Genomic DNA, 21,828 nt, shown 5'->3' with positions numbered 1-21,828 from the left:
GGTGGTGTTAAGCACATATTACATGACTCATGTCTTGAGATTCATGTTTTAAATATAGTTAACTAGTTTTTTATTTTTTATTTTTTTTTTAATTTTTTTTTTTTTATAATGTTGAGCCCATACATGAGAGGTTGGTTGCTCAATCTATAGTACATTAGTACTGTACTGTATATGGGTAGTGGCTTGGGAAAGGAGAAACCTGTTTACATTTGATTTTAAAGCCTGTGTATTGTATTCATTGGGAAAACACATTGAGGGAGAGAGACCGTTCCATGATACAACAGTAACAGGGATGAAGGAAGAGAAAAAGAAACTTGTTCTGTGGGTTTCGAGGTATACTATGAAGGGATATTGGGCAGCAGCTACACGTTCCAGTGGGCTTAGTACTAAGTGGGGAAATTATCGATACTATTTCAGATGAACATTTGCCATGGAAATATTTATAGAATATACAAATTGAACCAAACATCTGTGTGAAAGTGGGAGAAGTGAGTTGGTAAGAGATGAGTCATTTATCAGTCTAATTGCTCTCCCCTGTCGAGTCAAGTGAGAGCAGTATTAGTTTCTCTCTTCTTCTGTCAGCTTCTTTTCTCTCCCTGACAATGTCTGTATTGGACACAATATATCAGGGTTTTAATAAATCCCATTTTTTCTACATATGTTAATTGTCTAAATATATAACAATGTCTAGTATGCATGTATGTTTAAAACATCCAATTACATTTACTTTTGTGCACTATATTAATGTTTTTTACCTATTTATTCTTTCACTTCATTATAAGTATTTGCTAATATGCTGTGCAGGGCATGGGGGAGGATATATTTGGTTTTTTAAATCTTTATACATGTGCAGAGTTCTATTTCCTGTCATATCAGAGCAGCAGCAATTCTGAAAAATTGATGCATGCAGATTTTTTTTTTAACTAAATTCTTTCAATAATTCTACAGTATTTTTAGTAAAAAAAAAAAAAAGTAATTCTAGAAAAAACAGCCATGCATCAAGATCAGCAAAATAACTCTTACCAGTCTAATTTGAAACTTTGTTGGGGAACTTATTGACTTATTTTAATGCTTTTGCATTAAAATAAGTCAATAATTTGCATTAAAGCAAATTCCCATTAATTGGTACTCCACTCAACAGGGTATAATATCTGTAATTTAACAGTACAGTAAATTTTATACAGTACTTATGTTTTTTTTGTGTGTGTGTTATATATATTCTTGGATCTCTTTCCAGAGGTCAAAATCAGGCCCAGACCAGCAAAATCACCAAGTGTAGTTCCTTTGTCAGCCACAAGTCCTTCATCAACAAGAATATCATTAATCAGTCCGCCCATTTCTAACCTATGTAGTGGTGGTGGTATTAATAGCAATATTATTAGTGGTACTAGCAATGTTGAAACTAGATCTACATTAGAAACAGAAATTAAAGAACTCAGGAAACAAATACAGTTTCTTCAGGAATCTACAGTTGATAAGGCAGAATTCAGTGAAATGCAAAAACAGGTATTGTCATTATTTAACTTACTTTAACAATATAATTTTCTTTTTTTTTTTATCCAAATAAAACAAGTATTGAGTAGAGGTGAATTACTAAAGTAATTTTTGAGATTGTTAGCTTTACTTAAAAAAATATTTAAAACAAACATATCAAAGGAATAAAATGCAAAGTACTTAATGATATTTTCCTTTTTGGTGATGTGATGATTATACAACATAAATTGTCATGTCGGCTAAGACTTAGCTGGCAAAATTAAACCTGTTTTATAGCTAAGTAGCAAAATAATTGGTTTGAGTTGGGTTTTTTTTTTTTTTTTTAGTTTGTTTGTTTCACATAGAAGAAAGGCTTCAATTAAGGTGATTTAGTGTATGATAGCATTCGTATTATGTATACATAAAATTTGCAAAAAAAATCAGACTTGAGAATTGAACCTAGAACTAACAGGGTAGAGTACAAAATGGAGAAAAGGAGCATTATCCTCTTGGGAGAAAAAAAAAAAAGTACTTTGTCTGACAATGCAAATAAGTAAAGCATCTTGAGCAATGAAATTGGACAGCCTGGAAATGAGCTGTGATTGATTTTAAAATCCATCACAAATTTGGAAGAACTACCAAATAAAAATTTGGTAGTTCTTTTTTTGGGAGGATTCCTTCATCTAAATGATAGGATGACAAAATAACTTGGTTTCAAAATCAAAAATTACAACTTCAGCTTACTGATGATTTCATTTGGGAGGACCTGTACGTTTGCAAAAATCTTATTGAATAGTAAGGAAATTTCTCAATAATTCTCTTGTTCAGTTTTACTTCCCTGTTTATAAATTGGTGCAAATAAAAGCTTCACTCTGGCTTGGCTGCCTTTTTTTGTATTTCAACTTCTTCTGATCATGGATTTTAGGCCAAGTGATCTGTTCCAGTCTAATCTCATTGCCTTCTTGGTCTTCCAATTCTATTTTTTTTTTCATTTATTTTATTTATTTACTTAACTTTCAGTGTTAAGATGGAATTAAAACAAGTTGCCCTTCACTCGTCTATTTAATTTACTGTAGAGAAATAGATTAAACAAACTGTAAAAGATAACACTGGTAGAACAATAATGATATGATATACAGATGATATTTACCTACTTGAAAATGCTAGAGACATCATCATCATAGCACTCCCAGAAAGACTAAGGACTTATTAAGAAAGGTCTCCTTTCTTTATCACTCATGTCTAAATACCTGTCATCTTTATCTCTCCTTGAATATATTAACAGAGGACACATTCACAACCAGATACTCACCACATGCCATGAGAAGAACCAAGCCCTCACATGCTTTCTCACTGCACCCTTAGTCAGCTTCCAGGGATGAATCCTGAGTTCAGCTTCCACCTGCAAAATTACACGTGTATCTATATGATCTCTTTATTAACTTGTATGTTTCTCTTTCATATCTTCTCTTTGTCTGTTCCTCAAACTCTGTATTTCTTCAATCTCTCATCATATGCACAATTTCATAATGAATGACAGGTCTGCTGAACAGCATCCAAGAAAATACCTGTAGAAGAGAGACAATGCAGAAGCTGATGGTCTTTGAGAGAATGGCTGAAGCGACTGTGAGTGAGGGATCATCAATCAACTGAACTGCCCTCTTTAAAATTTTGGATTTTCAGAGAACATCCAAAATTTTAAAGAGGTTTTAGGTGCATTAGCCCAAATGTGAGCAGTATTTCAAGGTTGGTTGGTTGTTGGATTTGTAGAGCATAAGTAGTGGGACAGATGAAAAGTAACCCATTAATTAAAAAAATAATCAAGTTGTTTGGAAGCTGTAGAAGAGTTGTAATTATGCCAGGAAAAGTTAGGAGTAAGAGTCAGTCTGAGAGGAGAAATCTGATCTTGAGTGTGAGCATTATCAAAAGTAAGGAGAGAAAAAGAGTAACACTGTGTTTGGAATTGAAGGGAACTAGATTTTTAATGTCCCACTGATGGATGGTGTGGAGATCAGTTTTTAAGACACTTGTTGTAGATGTTCTTAAAGGTTGAGCACTACGAGATTTATTTGTCAGATGAATTGGATGAGCAGCAAGTGCAAATAAAATTATTCTCTTGGATTACCCTGTTCCTGTATTTTGACTGCTACCCTGGCTTGCTCTGTATACTACTTCTGAGTCTCATCATCACTCTTCTCATGATATTAGGCCCACAACATTCTTTTTATGCAGCTCATGCTTTAAGGTGGTATTTTTTTTAATTAAAAAAATTTTAATTAATTTTTTAATCTCATTTTAATGAGATTTATTCTCCATTGGAGATGTAGTCATATTGTTTCCTTCAGACATCCTTTGATTACTTCCCCATGCACTATTGATTCCTCTGTCACATAGTTTCCTCATGTCAAAGTACAGCTTTAAACTATCTTTTCAATTTATTATAATTGCCTGCTTTATAATTAGCGCCTTAAGTGCCTCCGTAGTGCAATTGGAAGAACAACAGTATGTTGCACCCTTCGATTGGAAAAGTCTTAAGTTCGATTCTCATCATGACAAAAGGAATCTTTATATGGGTTTTTTTCATTTGAAGATACGGAGGTAACAGGGTTGTTTCTCCTGGCAACTCTGGTTTTTCATTATATATACAGGCAAATACTAGTGGTGGCGGGCAGTAAATGGCGTTGATGTAGATAATGATGGTGGTGGTTCGCTGTAGTTGGTGGATTAGGTGGTGGAGATGGAGAGTTGTAGAGTGTGTGCCCTACCTCAATGAGTCTTTGGAGGTGTCATGTAATAATAATAATTCCATATATACTTCTTACTGTTCTGAAATGTCACAAGTTGGGAACATAATGCTTAACTCAGTTATAGAGATTCTCGGATACTATTACTTGATTGAATGTTTTGTGCTAAGTCCTTTCTATCACATACTGTTTAAGGTAGTCTCCAGTAATTCTATCCTTCAATCCTATTCAAGTGCTATCTCCTATCTAGGAGGCTAACTACTATGATGTGACCCATGATTAACTACAGACATTACGACATGTGGTGAGAATCTTCCACATATTGTAAGTATTCATGGCTGTAAATCCATGTGTGTTCATGAGGTGGGTTTGCTTGTTCTGAGGGATGAAAAACCCAAGTTTCTGGGTAAAAATAACCTCTACCTCTGTATGAGATCGGTAACTCACCTTTAGGTGAAAAAAACCAGATAAAGGTTACTTACGTCATGGATGGAAATCGAACCCAGGTTTTTCTGACCAAAGGGCTTTGTCTACACCGACTGAGCTCTGGACGCTCAATTCTATCCTTCAGTAATTCTAATTCTTTTTCCCTCATTTTACATGATTTCTTTTTCCATCAGTCTATATCTGTATAGTTGAAGTTACCCATAATGAGACTCGTCCTTTTATCCATACGATCTGTCTATATATTTACAGTTCCCTTTAGATGATCCTGGTATGTAGCAGCACCCAATTATGTATTTAGTGTGAGGTAGTTTAATCACTATATCACACTAAACAGCCTCAGATCCATTGCCAGTATTACTTGTGCTACTAGTTGGATTTTAACTCCTTTGCAGTATTAAAAATACTCCCTATTCCTTCCTTTTCTGTGTGTCCTGAATGAATCAGTTGAACTTACTACATTCTTTTCTGTAATGATATTCTCCTCTGTCAACCAGGTCTCACTATTCCTCAAAATTTTGCTTCTGGCAATAGTGCACATGCATAATAGAAAAACCACCAGGCTGTTGAGTATTCTTCTGATTCTTAAAACATGACCAGTTCAGATAGGAGGTTCATACAGAAGGCTGGAGTTGATTCCTTAACTAATTCCTTTCCTCTCACCATACAGACACAATATGTTTCTAGTCTTACTTTTCTTGATAAAACTAATCCTGCCATTCCTGGAATCATCCTTAATTTACTATCACTATCACTCTGTATGTCATTATATCATAATTACAACCTCTTAATTTAATGCATGGTTCCACACCTTCATGCAGCCACCCAGACACATCTAGTTTCATTTCACAGAACAATTTCTCTAAGCACTAACACCAAACCCATTCAGATGTAATCCATCCTACCAATACAAATCCTTTTGAAAATCAAAATCACTCCATATCAACATACTGTGCACCATTTCTTTTACACAATCTGCTCACTGAATTATTTGCAATCACAGCGTTCCACCTCACTCCTATCATGCTGTGGCAGCAAATTTACAATCTTGACTCTGTTATGCTTTTTTCTACCTTGCTCAACAACTCTTTCATATCTTATCTTCTTACACACTAAACCTCTGAAAACCATGCTTTTGTTAGCTTGATTTTAAAAAAATAAAATAAAATAAATGTGTGTGATATAAGATGCTGTATATGATGTGTTTATACACTTAACATCATATACAGTAGATTCCAGTTAATTAGGCCATTGGTTAATCGGACCAGCTATTTCTTTGTGACAAACCGTAAATTACAAAAACTAGTTGTGAAAATAAACATATTTTGGATCTCTTGGCTGAGATGCCATGCCATATAATTGGGTCAGTGGACATATTTATTGACTTAGTAACATGGCAGCTGCAGTACATTCGCACAATTTTGCACAGGTGACATTTTACAGTGCCAGTGACACAGGGGCCATTTTATTGTATCATGCTAGACAGTTCCCTGATATATACAAACACAAAGTGCTGTTAGGGTTCAGAGAAAGCAGTGGATTGCATGTATTAGGCTGTTAAAATACAAATTAATAAACAGAAGCTGCTGGTTATTGGAAAAATTGCTGAATCTCAATGCTTAAGAGGTTTAGAATGGAGTTCACTATTTCTGTGCTTTGCTAACAAGAATGCATGCATGCATGACTTCTGAAATTTTATGAAATGGTTATTGAGTGGGGATGTGGGACTGCAGTGATAGTCAAAAGTTATGCTGTTTTTCTTCTTGAGAACTGTAAGCATACTCTCATTTAGATCATTTGCTTGAAAAGCATCTGTCTGGAATTTCTCTCTCTCATTATCCAGTCCTTAAAATAAAAATTTGAAGTCATATCTGAAATTAGTACACTACATCTTTGAAACAATTAAAAAAAAATCTATTGATATCATCTTCAACAGCAAAGGAAGTCAGTGCAAGGATTAACTTTTTGCAAGTAATAGTTTGTCACTGATAGTTGGTGAAAATTAGCAGCAACACCATCCAGAACTGCCTTATAAATTGTGGTTTTAATTACTCAAGCTTAGAGATGTCATTTACAGTCAGTAGCAAAAAATGAAGCTATTTTATAATTGCAGCACATTAGAATTTCCAAAGAGTCATTTAACTGTCATTTCCCCCTCCCCTTTAATTCAGTTTGGACTGTAATGATATTTTGGTATTATTGATACCGAAAAATTGCAGAAAAAATAGTTTGATTTGTTAAAAAAGAAAACTAATAATTCTCAGATGTAATTAGGCTGAGCCAATCTTACTGAGGCTAAGTGAAGGAGTTTGAAAATGAGAACTAAACTTTGGAGATTGAGTAACATAATCAGAAGAAATATTGATTGAATTGAATATTGAGAAGCATGTAGTACCGTGTACCAAAATAGAAGGTTTTGAACTCTTAATCAGTTGAAATTTCTTAGCTAATAAGTCAGCATGTGTTAGAGAATATAGGAGAAAATATATGAATACTAAATTTTTTTATATCAATCCCACACACACAAGGTTAAAAAAAAAAACCTATAGTACATAAATATATATGTGGGGTGCAGGTGAGGACCAGGAAAGAAGGAATTACTTGCCAGACAGAATCCTGAATTTTCAGCCAGTTTCTTTCAAACACTATTTATACATTCTGCTGTCACCTCACTCCATGCTGCATCTACTTATTTGTACAATGCAAGGTATTGTATTCCTTCCAAAAAGTCTGAAGGTTTTCTCACCTTCAGTAGTAGTAGTGTAGACTGAGAAAAAGTATTTGTTAAACAGTGTCTTGAAGGTAACAATAATACTATGGTTCATGGGTTGCATTAGTAAAGTAGTATTCAGTGAATGTGTTAATAGAATGGCTATTGTATGTTGAAGGCAACTGAGTTTAACACATGATGGGAAGTTGAAGATAAAATTAATTTCCTACTTTGCTGTAGTTTTTAAAAAATAACTAGTTTTTTTCCTTTGTAAGTTGTGTTTTAGAGTTCTCATAATTTTACATATCCTATGGCTTCACTCTGACCATAAGCACAAATGAATCATACATTATCCATTTTCATTTTGAAATCTGTCCCCCATTCAAGAATATAAATGGAAGGCACCTTCAAGTTTTTAGTAAATAAAAGCTCCTTATCAGCAAAAGTCATTGTTTTAGATCATAACTGAATTCGAAATATCAGCTCTTAGTAATAAAGCAATGTTAAATACTAGTTGTTGTACTTTATTATTGATTTTATTAAATCAGTTATAAAATACCAGTTGTGTTTTATTTTGTTTTTCAGGTAAATTCACTGAAAGAAACTGTAGAATATCAGAAGAATCATTATGGTAAATTAATAAGAGAACTTATGACTAAAGTAGATGAAGAAAAAAAATTAAGGTTAGCTCTTCAAGTGGAAATGGACCGTGTAAAAAATTTGACTGCCACTGTTTAATATATATATATATTATGCAGAGAGCAAGACTGCAGCATTGTACAATCATTCATAGTTTTGCCATCCACTCATATTTTTTTTATTATTTTTTTGTGTGTGTATGTGTTCCCACTTCATCATCTGGTTGCCTGCTGTTGGGATTCAGAGTTGTGGTTAAACATTCCATTATGTATATTGCAATACCTGCTTGTTAAAATATATGTTATAGTTTAATAGGGACTTCTTGTGTTTTGATATGAAAATTCACAAGAACTGGATTTTTTTATTGGTAAAGTTTGATGTTTTGAAAGTTTTTGTGCTAAATCAATTTTAAATAGTTACTAATATTTAAGAATGTAGTGATCTCTCTCTCTCACTTTCATTATTATATATATCAATTGAAATATTTTTTCTTATTCAATTAGTGACATTAATTTGTAAAATGGTAAATGTATAATATTTCTTGTGGACTCCTTACTTTTCAACTGTTGATATTTACAAGATATGCATGTACATTTATATGGACTCTACTGGTTCAATTTGTGAAATCTTTCTGAACAAAAATGCAAATTTTCCCAGTGAAATCTTATAACTTGATTTATTTTATATTATAGACATATAAGTATATCTTGAAAAGATTAACAGTTTAGACTATATAGACTGTCCATGACAAATGCTAGATATTCATCTGTCCACTTCATTTTATATATAAAATTATCATTGTGTAAATGGTGGGGTTATCAAAGTTCTAATTATTAATGTTATTATTCTATCTCAATGATGGTGCTATATGTAAAAATGATAGACTCTCGTGTGTGTGTGTGTCTCATTGGACACTTCAAAGAAATATTAGCTAGAATAGCATAAGCTACAACAGTTTGAATATTTAATATTAATTTGTAAAATATGAGATGGTGCCTTGTTTCACTGTGTTACAGTTTCGAATTTTTTTTTTTTTTTTTAAATATCACTAATAAAGAAATTAGTGTTTATTTTAAATATACCATCAAACTTGAGTAATGTTTCAAATGAACCATGTATTCACCCCCTTAATGTATGAAATATGAATCAAGGACTGATGGGCCAACTGTACATAGAAAAGAGATAAATATGGTGCCATGGAAAATTCAGGTCCTTTTAAATCATTTGTTATGTACTGTTATCTATTATAAAACCACTTACATTGAATGACTAAATATTACTGTTCTCTACATATCATGCAGTTAGATATATTTGTCATAAGAAGTTTTAATTGGTTGCATTGATTATTAACTAAAAACCAAATGTTATAACTGAACAGAGAACTTAATTATTAAAAGAAAAAAAATGTGCATTTATATCTACTTGTTATTTTTTCAGAAGTCCCTATAGAACTACTGTGTGTTGCATATTAATGCTCAAGCATGTAGAGATACAAAGTTACACACATGTGCATCACTCAAGCATACAGATATTATACAGAAACTGTGATTTACATTGCATTGCACTGTAATGTTGCTGATTGTTACTTGTATAGAGAACTATTGAAGGGATGTACAAGGTATAAGATGTATAAGACTAATGCACCTTTTAATAAAGGTAACTATTTTGCCATTTTTATAAGAATACTACCAACCAGTGACTTGTTAAAATGATGGCAGTTTATAACAGATAAATGACTGTTAATATTTGCTACATTTCTATTTTGATTTAAATTAAAATAATTTTTCGTAAGTTTTGTACAGTGTCAAAAATATAAATACAGTTTCCAGATAGTCTGTTGTGTGACACAAACATTTGTTTTTGATTTCATACTAAGATATACTAAGATGTTCAAATATTCTTATAAAACCCTTGGAACTTTCATAAATTTGTCTACTTATATTCCATTTTTATATTTATAATACTTTTATGCTGCTGATAGTTGTTTAAAAAAACTTTCAAAAATATTTGTAATTATGAATGAGATACTGCACTATATTTAGAGCACTTATAGCACTTTTGCAGCAAGTACAATAGTTTGATGAAAATTTTCAAGAACTTTTCTATAACTAAAATGAATATAAAATAAAAAAAGTAGTTTTTTATGTAATGTTTGTTGCAAATAAGTGTTAGAATAAGTGAAACATGATTCATTATAAATTCCTTTATCACGAATCATATTTCGCTCTTAATTAAGCTATTATTAGTCTTTAAGATAATTGAACAGACTGCTTCTTTTTATTTTGCAAATAAGTATTAGAATAAGTGAAATATGATTCATTACAAATTCATTTAACATAAATTTATCACTCTTAATTAAGCTATTATCAGTCTTCAAGATACATTGAACAAGCTACTTTTTGTTTATTCTGAATGTTTTAACTCCAATATATTTAAGTTGTTAAAGATGAAATTATAGTGATAATCTTTTGGTACAGGGTCTCTCTTTTTAATATTGATTAAATATAACATATCAACAAAATTATAAAAGTATATAATATTAAGTACTTCTTTTAGAGTGTGAGTGTGATTATTCTATCATTTCTCTGCTCTATATCTTATGTTCTCCTTCCACATCTCTCTCTCTCTCTCTCAGTAATGCAACTCATTCTGTCAGTGACATAAACACTTGGCCATAAATGTAGATGTTCTGCACAAAAAAAGTTGCAACCTCGGATTATAAACTGAAGAATTTATAGTTTTTTTCATAAATATCAAAAACAGTTATTTCACTTTCAATATTTATTTGTTATTGAGGAATACTGATACTTATTTCACTTTCAATATTTATTTGTTTTTGAGGAATACTGAAAGCAGTTTTTCAGGTTTGTTATCAGCCATTCATTGTTTTCTGTATCTGTTATTTGTTGAGTATTTTTGAATTCTGTTGAGCCTTGGCAAATAAAATAGGATTTTGGTATTGTTTTGCATCATTAAGAATAATTTATGGATATATATATATATATAAATAAGATGTTTTTTGTCATGCAGAAATCATAGGAATTGACATTACTTTTAAGCAAACAGTATGTACAATTTGACTACAGATGAGAGAACCCTTGACACTTCTGTGCATGGCAGAAGGCAAAGCCATTCCAATAATAATGTAATTAATCCGTTTCATGGGATGAGTGTTTATTATTACATGTTGGAAAATTAGCTTTTCTTTTATGAACATGCTAGTTTTTAATGTGGTAACTATTTTGCTTGTATAACAGTTGGAAAATTTTACGTATAAAAACACATGATTTCACATGTCATTGACGAATTCAGACTTCTTATTCTTTTCTCCCTTTCAAAATAAATTGACTCTTGGCACTCTGCCAGCTATGGTTCTCTCAACTGTGGGCAGACTATACCTGTGCCTGCATTTTTCTGACTGTGCAGGAAAAGGCACTTGGATTGAGACAGCACAATCAGGAAGGCCACAGTGTGTTTTCAAAAACACACTGTGCATTGAAATATTCTCTGCTTTTATGTATTTTACAAATGAGAAGCATATATTTAGTAATCTCAAGTTTCCAACCCTTGAATGATATGGTATGTTGACTGACTTCTGGTACAGTACCATGTAATTGTACTTTCACTTAACCAATCCTTTGGTTATTTGAGCAGCACATTGCTCTCCCACAGTGGGAGAGCAATGTGCTGCTCAAATAACCAGAGGGAGTACTGTATATATATATTTATACACTGTTTGCTTAAATTTCATTAGTTCTTCAAATTCCATATATTTTAAAAAAAAAAATAAATAAATAAAAATCTGTTTATGTTGTTCACGAATTTGCCTTTCCATTATAGTAAACTAGAATATGACTTCTGTGGATATCGAATTGCATGTTGTATTGCAGTTCCGTGCTTAATATTTATTAGATTCAATAATTATGTACTTTTTTAATATTTATATTCATTCCCTCCTCCCAGCTAAAATGAAAAAAATTAAAAACAATTGACTGTGATACACAATGGCTGCTTTATTTAGGAACACTTGCCTAATATTATGTAACATTCCTTTCAAGTAGTCTGCAAAAATACTAGCTGATGAAAATAGGATATCTCTTAATTATGAGATAAAATAACAAGTGATCAATGCACCTGTCAGCTCATTCTGCATTAAAATTTAGTGGGATTCACATATTGCATTTAATCAGTACTGTGAAGCAGAGAAAAACTGCACATGTTGCTGGCACCAGTAGTGTGTGATATGAGCTGTATAGTGCAGCATGTAATCTTGCTAGCAGGAACCAGCATAGAAACAGATGTCTGCAACAGTGTAAAAATTGCAGACTAACCCAGTTAACCTTTTACCAGTGTTCAGTTACTGAATGTTCCTTTATCTGCTGCAGTGCAAAATTTTCTCCTGAAATACTGCATGGCTGCATTCATCCTAATGAACAAAAAGTATGATACATAATACTAGCTCATGTTCTTGGTGAATTAAATAATCTCTCAATACAGTTCTGATTAATTGGGCTTCTAAGTACGTATATTTAATTGTGCAGTCATCTTCACAGTCCTGTGGTCTTGGACATCAGTTAAAGCCTTCCATCCACATGCATTTCATTAGATGAATTTTAATGGCACTTGTGGCATAATGTTTATTAGACATATATCCACAAGAATAAATTAAAAAGAATTTTAAAAAATATTCTTGTGAATATTTGTGTGTAATAAATTCATTTCATTGGTTAGTTATTTTATTGCCTGTGCAGACTGTTTTAAATGTTTGTGTGATGTTGGCTTCTGATTTTCAGATTCCCAGAGCATGTGGAAGTTTAGTTAACCATTTCAGAAACAAGTTTCCATTATTTCATGTCCAGCTATAGAAATTTAAGGAAAATTGATGTTTACAAAATATGCTTAAACTTCAAAAAAGAAAGAAAGAAAAATATTTTCTAGTGTTTGATCTATATGTTGGCTTTATATGCACACACTAGCATGACTGAACAGTGCATTGCTAAAATAATTTTAGCAATGCACTGTTCAACCTGTTCATTTCTATAGCTATAGAAATTTCTTCATCAAGTGTTCAAAAAACATAGAGAACAAAATAATAATAACTTCAAATGGCTTAATTTGTCTTTCAACAAAACTTGATTTTCAGTGTTCCTATATTAACTAAACAATATTATCAGGTCCTTTTATATCTCAATTTAAAAAATAAAAAATTGTGTGAATTTTTTTTAATCTTTTATTTTTTTTATAAAAAAAAATTCTGGGTAAATTATTTTCAGACAACTGAGTTTAATTGGGGAAAAAAAAATAATAAAAAAGAAATACATATATATATATATAGTAAAACCCCGAAGTTACGCAGTAGGTGGGGCCAAACAAAAAGCGCGTAAGTTGAATTCGCGTAACTCGGGTATAATTTTGTGTATAATTTATATATACAAACATACAAAATATTAGTTAATTGGGACCAATTAACCAACAATTGGGACACCTATATTTTTTTAAGAAATATAATCATCAGTTAAATTACATAAAAAAAAAAAAAAAAAAAAAGTTATTTCGATGTTGATAGTTTCATAAAATCTAATTAGATTCGTCTGATGGCAAAATTTCTTCATAGCAAGCCAATGATTTTTTTTTTATTCCTTGCCTTGTGGCTACAATTTGTTCCTCATTAGAATCTATGTCCTCCAAAATCTGTAAACCTTTCTTAATTAAGCTGAAACCTTCTGTTAATTTTGCAATTGTCATGTGCTTTTCTGGTAAAACTGGATCTGAGGTTTCGGTCTCTTCAGTAGTGCTTTGCTCACACATCTCTATGAGCTCGTCAATTGTAAGCTCCTTGTTATTGTGAGTCTAACAGCTCTCTGACATCTTCACTCTCGACTTCTAAATCTAATTGCCTGGCAAGATTGACAACTTCTTCTATTGCCTCAGCAACTTGATCAGTTTCTGGCAACATTTCCGTTTTGCATTTAAAAAAGGATGGACAAAGATTTTTCCAGATACCATTCAAGGTTTTTTGGGAAATTTCACCCCAAGAATCTCCGATAACCTTTACAGCATCTAAAACATTAAACTGTTTCCAAAACTCTTTAACAGCCAGTTGTTCATTTTGCCTCATAGCTTCATTCAGACTTGCAAATGAATGCCGTGTGTAGTACGCTTTGAATGTTTTGATAACTCCTTAGTTCATCAGTTGAAGTAAGCTGGTTGTATTTGAAGGCAAGAAAACAACTTTTACACATGGATCAAAATCAATTAAAGTTGCAGGAGGGTGACCAGGCGCATTATCAATAATGAGCATAACTTTAAACGGAATTTTTTTAAACTGCCAATAATGTTCAGCTTCAGGTATGAAGTGGTGACCAAACCAGTCTTCAATAATAGAAGCTGTCACCCAAGCTTTAGAATTTGACTTCCAAATCACTGGCAAGCCAGCTTTAGATTTTTTTTTAGAGCTCTTGGATTTTTGGAGCGATAAATGTTCAGCTTCAGGTATGAAGTGGTGACCAAACCAGTCTTCAATAATAGAAGCTGTCACCCAAGCTTTAGAATTTGACTTCCAAATCACTGGCAAGCCAGCTTTAGATTTTTTTTTAGAGCTCTTGGATTTTTGGAGCGATAAATTAAGAGAGGTTTTAACTTGCAATCACCAGCTGCATTTCCACTAAGCATTACTGTCAACCGGTCTTTGGAAGCCTTAAAGCCAGGAAACGTTTTTTCTTCATGTTTGATGAAAGTTCTCTTAGGCATCTTTTTCCAGAATAAGCTGGTCTCGCCTACATTTAATGTGGTTTGACTGCTATAGCTACCTTCTTCGATGATAGCCTTAAGTGTCTCAGGAAAAGAAGACAGCCTCTTAATCAGCGCTTGCCGCCTCTCCACGATGCTGTTCCAGTTATGGCGATTTTTAAATTGGTTGAACCAACCATTACTGGCCATGAAATTTTCTTCTTTGGCCGCTTCTCCAGCTTCTACTTTTAGCCTCAAAAATCAGCATGGCTTGGCTACATATTGTTGTTTGATCAACTGGACAATTTTTTACTCTCACTTGATTATCACACCATAATTTAAGCATCGTTTCCATCTCACCAATAATCTCATGACGTTTACAAATTATGCTTGAATTCAATGATTGGGCATTTTTCTCAGCAGCGAGAATTCTTTCTTTATCTTTTATGATTGTTCTTACTGTGGATTCCTGTAGATTGAACTTCTTTGCTAGCTCACAAATTTTCATGCTGCCTTCAAAATCCTTAATAATGTTGAGTTTTGTTTCCAAAGTCAATGTTTTTCTTTTCTTGCTAGCAGTAGAAGAATCGGACTTGCTTCTTTTGGAAGACATTATTTTTTATGTGATAAAATTTTTATCAAGAACATAACATTAAACAATTGCAAGGTTTGTAGACTATAAAAATCGTGTATGAATGGAGACCGCGCGAAACATGTCAGCGCTTGCTCACAGCATGTGCGACACTGGCGAATGTGGCTGGCGCCGGAAAGATACAACTAGTGGTGAGGCGTGAAGCAGGACAGGAATACATACATATAAGAAACTGCGTAACTCTGGATTCACGTAAGTCGGGGTATTACTGTATATATATATATTATATAGGAATATGCTTACAGTGGTTACCCTTACTGAACAGTTAATGACGTTACATTTTTCAGGAAATGACAGCATATATGAAAATAGTAATTAAGAAAATTTACTCAATACCTTCCTATATTTTGGCAATGTTACATTTGCTGAAATATAGGAAGGTATTGATTAAATTTTTTTAATTAATATTTTAGTATATGTTCTCATTTCCTGAAAAGTTTAGTCATATGTAACCAACATATAAGTTTATCTACAAGAACAGTTAATAACATCTCTTTGGGAGAAGGGTTCCTAATAGCAGTCACTGTGTATATATGAATATATTAGTGATAATAATAAACTGTTTCAAATTGGCATAAGTGCAAAAAAATACTAAATATCTGCTAATGAACAGTCAGAGCAATTGTCTTATTTGATGACTGTGTGGTATGCAGTTTATTACTAACATCTATAAAAAAAATGGTAATTATATAATTATCAAAAAAATTCTCATATTTCAAAGTGAAGTACAAGTATTGGTTATTGATCAGTTAGTTGATCCACATAAAGCTTTATTTCCCTACAGCAAAAAATAATAATAATATTGTTGGACATATATAAATATAATCATGTATTATATAATAGCAGGGTGAAATACTGCTTACTCTTATTCCAAAATTAACTAGTTACTAAAGCACTTTATTTCTATACTTTTCTAATTAAAAATTAATTATATATATTATTTAAATTGGTTTTTAAATACAAATGCATTCCATGTGTGGTATAGGATTTTTCAAATTATACTATATGTTAATCTGTTGTATTTGCAGTTAAAGAATGCTTTACTTTTCCTGCAAAAATGAAATTATAAAAAAAATTATGCAATTTTGAACAATTAAAGCAGTACTTGTTTTACATTCAGAGTACTTAGGTTTGCAACTCTATTCACTGACCAACATAATATATAGGTATGTTTGCATGTGCTACATATACATAAAAATATATGCAGATGCTATTACATGTATAGTATCAATATATATATATATATATATATATATATATGTTTATTTGCTGATGTGAAAAATATAAATATTCCTTTTAATGCTCTAATGCTCATTCCATAAAATAGGAGATAAGGTAATGGGAGTAATGTTATTTTGATTTGTAAATTTGTAAATCAATACAGGAAAGATAAAATCTTGTTTGGTTGTTCTTGTTGTTTTTCTCTGCATGTTATATTATTTGCCAAATCATTTTTTCTAAAATTTTGGATTGTGTTTTTAATATATATATATATATATATATACAGGAAATAGGGTGAGTAATAATTAAATGCTGGTATGGAATAGTTATATTAAACAGCTATGTGAAATATATGTCTTCCAGTAGTTTAAATATTTTTAAGCCCACATATAAAATTTGACTTAAAAAATTAATCAAACTTGTTTTGTTGTTATTCATTAATATTAACTGAACAGAACGTTGTTCGATGTTCTGAACAATGAATTTTCAAAGAAAAAAAAAATCGTTCATTTTGCTGAATAGGCTTCTGAAGGGATAAGACATTTTTAGAACTATTTATTATTTATTATTTTGGCTAGTTTTGTGAAATACTTTGTTTCACTTTATCAGGAAATAACACGAATAAATTAAAATTTAGAAAGCAAGTAATAACAATTCACATTTCTAGCCAAAAATATTTGAAAACATTTAAACAATGGAAAGCGTACATCACTTTTATGCAGGCTGCTGGTTCGTGGGTTGCTGTAACATACTACTGGTAGATACAAGTGTCATGATGGATTAAGGAAGACCAGGCTTGATGTAAAATCATCATTTTTTGTTACACTGTAGAGTGTAACAAAAGTGATGTGAGTGTGGTGAAAATGTTCTGGAGGCTTTCTACAAAAAAAAAGTTTTAGAAATGAATGAGTAAATGGAATCATAGATGATAGTGATATAACACCTGTAAATAAGGATATGCTGAATGTCTGAAATATAAACAATTATCACATGAAAACAACTTGGAACAATTATTATATGAGATAAACAGTCAGGGAACAGTGGTATAAATTATTTACAAGGAAAGGAATATAAGCATCATTATATTCCTTTCCTTGATTAAATTAATTTGTTTTTTCTAATTCTCGAATTCAATCAGTAAATAATATGAACATATATATACACGTATGTGATCTTCTTATTTGCAAAATTTACTTGTCTATGAAATGATTTATTTGTTTTGCTAAAATACTCGATTGAAATCAAGGTATTGAAATACATTATCATGTAACCAAAAATACTTAAATGTTGCCATGCTCTCAGGCAATGCCTTCCAATCATCCACTCCCCATCCAAAAAAAAAAAAAAAATCCTTTTCTCTTAGCAGTCCATTTATAAATGTTACAATATATATATGTATATAATGCATTAAAATATATTCCTAATCCTGTGGCCTTCTCTCTTTGAGAGGATTGCAACTGGTCACTAGGGAGATATGATGCAAGGTGGTTTCCCATTGCCTTCCTTTCCATAAGTATTTATGACTGAAGCCGTGTACATTCAATGGGCTGTTTTGAGGGATGAAAAACTCAAGTTACCAGGAGAAAAAATCTTCCACAGCCGTATGAGAACTGTTAATTCACCTTTAGTCGAAAGAGACCAGATAATTCCTCACATCATGGACGTGAATGGAACTCGGATCTTTCCGACTGAAGAGCTTCGTCTATACTGACTGAGCTACGGAGGCTTCTGAAACATATTAGAAACACTAAAATAAAGCAATTGGAATGGAAAAACAAAAAAAAAATTGATACTTGCATAATCTGGGAGCCAGTGAGGGGGGGAGGGAAACAAAAAGCATTTTAGCATTTATAACTATAATGTATTAAAATACATTATTAGCACAAAAAATACAAAAATAATTGGAATGAAACATGGTTTTTAAAGTCAGATCAGTATGTGTTTCAACATGGTTAACTTGTCCAAGAGTGTACAGTTTATTTTCTGCAATGGAAATTCCTTTCTCTCTTATCTAATCTAATGTGAGAAAAGTATATACAAGTTTTAAAAAAACCTAAATTAAATGATATTTGTTTTGCAAAGCAAAAAAGCAATTTTTTTATGCATGTGTGTAATTCAAATAAGTATGTTGTGGGCACTTTGTATGTATTCTAGCTATTTCTGTTAAGTTTTTTAGTTAATACTTTATACCCCAATTTACAGTGATATAACAAAAAAGTGCAAATAATGGAAAATTTGATTTTCAAATTTCCGTTATTCACACTTTTTAAAATTTTTTAAAAGATGACTGAAGAGATAATCTTTGCCATTCATTCTGCTTGTTTTGGAAGAGGGATACTTAGGAAGCTTAGATAATAGAATAGAAATAGAATAATTTCCTTAATAATTTGTCAAATAGTGACTTTATAGAATGTTGGTGTATGTATGGCTGTTACTGCAGTGGTTGAATATGAATTTAGTATGCCATCTATTCATGACCGACAACTTTCACTTGAGTTCAGTCGTTCAAATGTTGTTTGCCTCAACTGTTATTTTCCTTAAACATTAGTATTATTGAAAGATCAGCTCCACATCATAATATCTAAATACTTGGTATTTAGAATTACCAAGTAGTTAAGTTGTTTCAATCAGACATTTTTTCTTTGGCAAAATGGTTCAAACAGAAAGAATTGTTAAACTGGCTGGACAGAATTTAATGAAATTTGGTATTTAGAATCTTTATATTTATTTATCATTTTAGAGTTGTTTCAATTTTGATTTTACTCAGATTATTTGCAGTGGCAAACAGTACCTTACAAAAGCTACAGCATGGAGCAGTTACCAAAGGCACCTGTATCAGAAGGGCGACAGTGACAGGATATTTTATCAAATTTCAAAATTAAATCGTAACCATAAAATAATAAAAGAAAGTGCAGCAACGCGGTATTCTGAAAATTCAGACATCACGTAAAAATAGTTTTGAAATTATTTTTTTCATAAGCACCTGCTCTTAGTTTCTGCAGTTCAAAAGTCGTGCAGAAATGTTAGTAGCTGGAAAAGGCAAAATAATATCTCTACTGTCGTCTAATTTCAAAAATACTTTGAATTGAGTGACAACTAGAAGCATTCCTTGTCATGCATCGACTCGATCTTGTCAAGTCAAAGCTTTCACCTACGTGTTCGAGTATTACCAAGCAAGGCATCCAACTAAATGGTGACTGCCATTAAAACATTCAAGTACATGCACATGATAACTTTTAGAACGAAATTATTCTCAAGAAATATCGCAGGGAAAAAAATAAACAAATCCGCTAACGTCTTTTTTTTTTTTTTTTTTTTTTTTTCAAAATAAAGCAAAAAAAAATTTTTTTTTTCTTTCTTTTCGCCTTCTAGGGAGTAGGCAAGCCCTTTTAGCCCAGTCTAACTCATGGAGACTGAGTGTGGGTAATTCAGTGTAGATGGTATTATGAATACCATGTACACTGAATTCTACACGGGGGGGGGGGGGGGGTATGTATGGCGAAAAAAAAAATTTTATTTTTATTAATTTAAATATTTACCTGTGTACCGACTAGAGGTCCAATATTTTAATTACCTGCCAGTTATTGTTGCTAAGGGCAATAGTCCTGACCAGATGATATACCTATTTCGGTTCTTGAAGTTTAACAAATAGCTCGTAGCAATATGCAGAGTTCAATGAAGGATTCTTAATAATAATAATATGTTCATTTCTTATTAAATAGTTGGCCTTTGAAATTTGCATCTTTCTAAATATTTGTTTTTCACCAAAATTAAATTAGCCGAAAAAGAAATACATGCTCTAAAGCGAATAACTTTGGAATGACTTTTAACCACGCTAGTAACTAGTAACATTACTGGCTTAACGGGTGAAGCAAAAGCTTTTCATATTCCTGGCTATCTTAACAGAGACTGTGAGTGGAAAGAGTTTATGAGCTATATTGCTCGCCCTGATTGGGCTAGGAGATTAATCCTCAGTGAGGGGATTTAGGATGGCTTTAGGTCTTTTGTGCTTAGAATAGTCCGTTGCATCATAGTCAGCGGCCAGTTGGATCAGTCTGTTAGGATGCACACTTGCCTTTGAAAAGAATTTGGTTGCTATAGTCCGTATGAAGGTGTAAATATAGGGGACCTCCGTGTCGCGGTGCAGTTGGACAGTTCGGATGAACCATGGAGCGCCCAGGATCATTCTAAGACACTTGTTCTGAATGCGTTGTAATTTAATGATATTTGAGTTTGAAGTATGGCTCCAGGCCGGTGAGGCATAAGTGAGTATTGGACGAACCATCAGTTTGTATATGAGAAGTTTGATTCTGGTGCTCAGTTTGCTGTTTCTGTTTATTAGCGGATAGAGCTGGGCTATGGTTTTGGATGTGTTTGCACAGAGAGTCTTGATATGGGAGTTGAAAGTCAGTTTACTGTCCATCACTACACCAAGGTACTTGATCTCTGTTTTCCACTGAATTTTTGTGTTAAAGAGGAGAATATCTTCTTTGGGAAGCACTGATCTTCTAGAGAATAAGACGGCTACGCTCTTCTGAGGATTCACCTGGAGACGCCATTTGGCAAAATATTGCTCTATTTGCAGTAGGTTTTCTTGCAGTTTCTTGATGGCTAAGTGAGGCTTTAATGATCTGGCCAATATTGCTGTGTCATCAGCGTAAAGAGCTTTAATTGAAGATAATGGGTTGTGTGGTATATCATGCAGGTATAAGGAGAATAGGATTGGTGCTAGTAAGGACCCTTGTGGAACTCCACTTAGTCTCACTTGCATGCGTCGATCGCAGAGGTACGTCTTTAAGAGTTGAATGATTCCGATTGGGATACCGGATGATATAAGCTTGTATAGTAAACCATAATGCCAAACCTTGTCAAATGCACTGGCTAAGTCTAGGAAAACAGCCCCAGTGCATTGGCGCCAGTTAAAACCTGTGATGATATGTTCCACCAATCTGTGTATTTGTTGCGTGGTACTATGCAAATGTCTGAAACCAAACTGCTCCTCAGGCAGGATGTTTAACAGGAGTACAGAATCTTGAAGCCTAGTAAGAATTACCTTTTCAGCTATTTTTCCGAGATTAGAAATGAGACTGATTGGTCTGTAATTCTGTGGCAGAGTGGGATCCTTTCCAGGTTTATGAATTGGAACAATGTACGCCAATTTCCAGTAGGAAGGGAAATACTTGTAGTGAAGTATGGAGTTGATTATGTTTGCCAAA

General features: G+C 32.4%; 1 protein-coding gene across 1 annotated transcript in view; it reads left to right on the top strand.

The window, feature by feature from the left end:
• The window catches only part of LOC150094285 (SH3 domain-containing kinase-binding protein 1-like), a 305,169-nt gene extending 288,368 nt beyond the window's left edge, over nt 1-16,801 (top strand). Inside the window, exons 14-15 of the mRNA XM_090411774.1 lie at nt 1,238-1,506; nt 7,957-16,801. Coding sequence (XP_090267900.1) covers nt 1,238-1,506; nt 7,957-8,109 — 422 coding nt within the window. The 3' untranslated portion in view covers nt 8,110-16,801. The remainder of the gene's footprint in view (nt 1-1,237; nt 1,507-7,956) is intronic.
• The last annotated feature ends 5,027 nt before the right edge of the window (nt 16,802-21,828 follow it).

The sequence above is a fragment of the Typopeltis vanoorti genome, chromosome 22 (genome assembly GCF_054136105.1).
Source record: "Typopeltis vanoorti isolate ZY-2024b chromosome 22, IOZ_Tvanoo_1.0, whole genome shotgun sequence".
Classification (NCBI taxonomy): Eukaryota; Metazoa; Arthropoda; class Arachnida; order Uropygi; family Thelyphonidae; genus Typopeltis; species Typopeltis vanoorti.
Note: the sequence above shows the minus strand (reverse complement) of the source record. Positions and strands in the feature narration are given on the sequence as shown.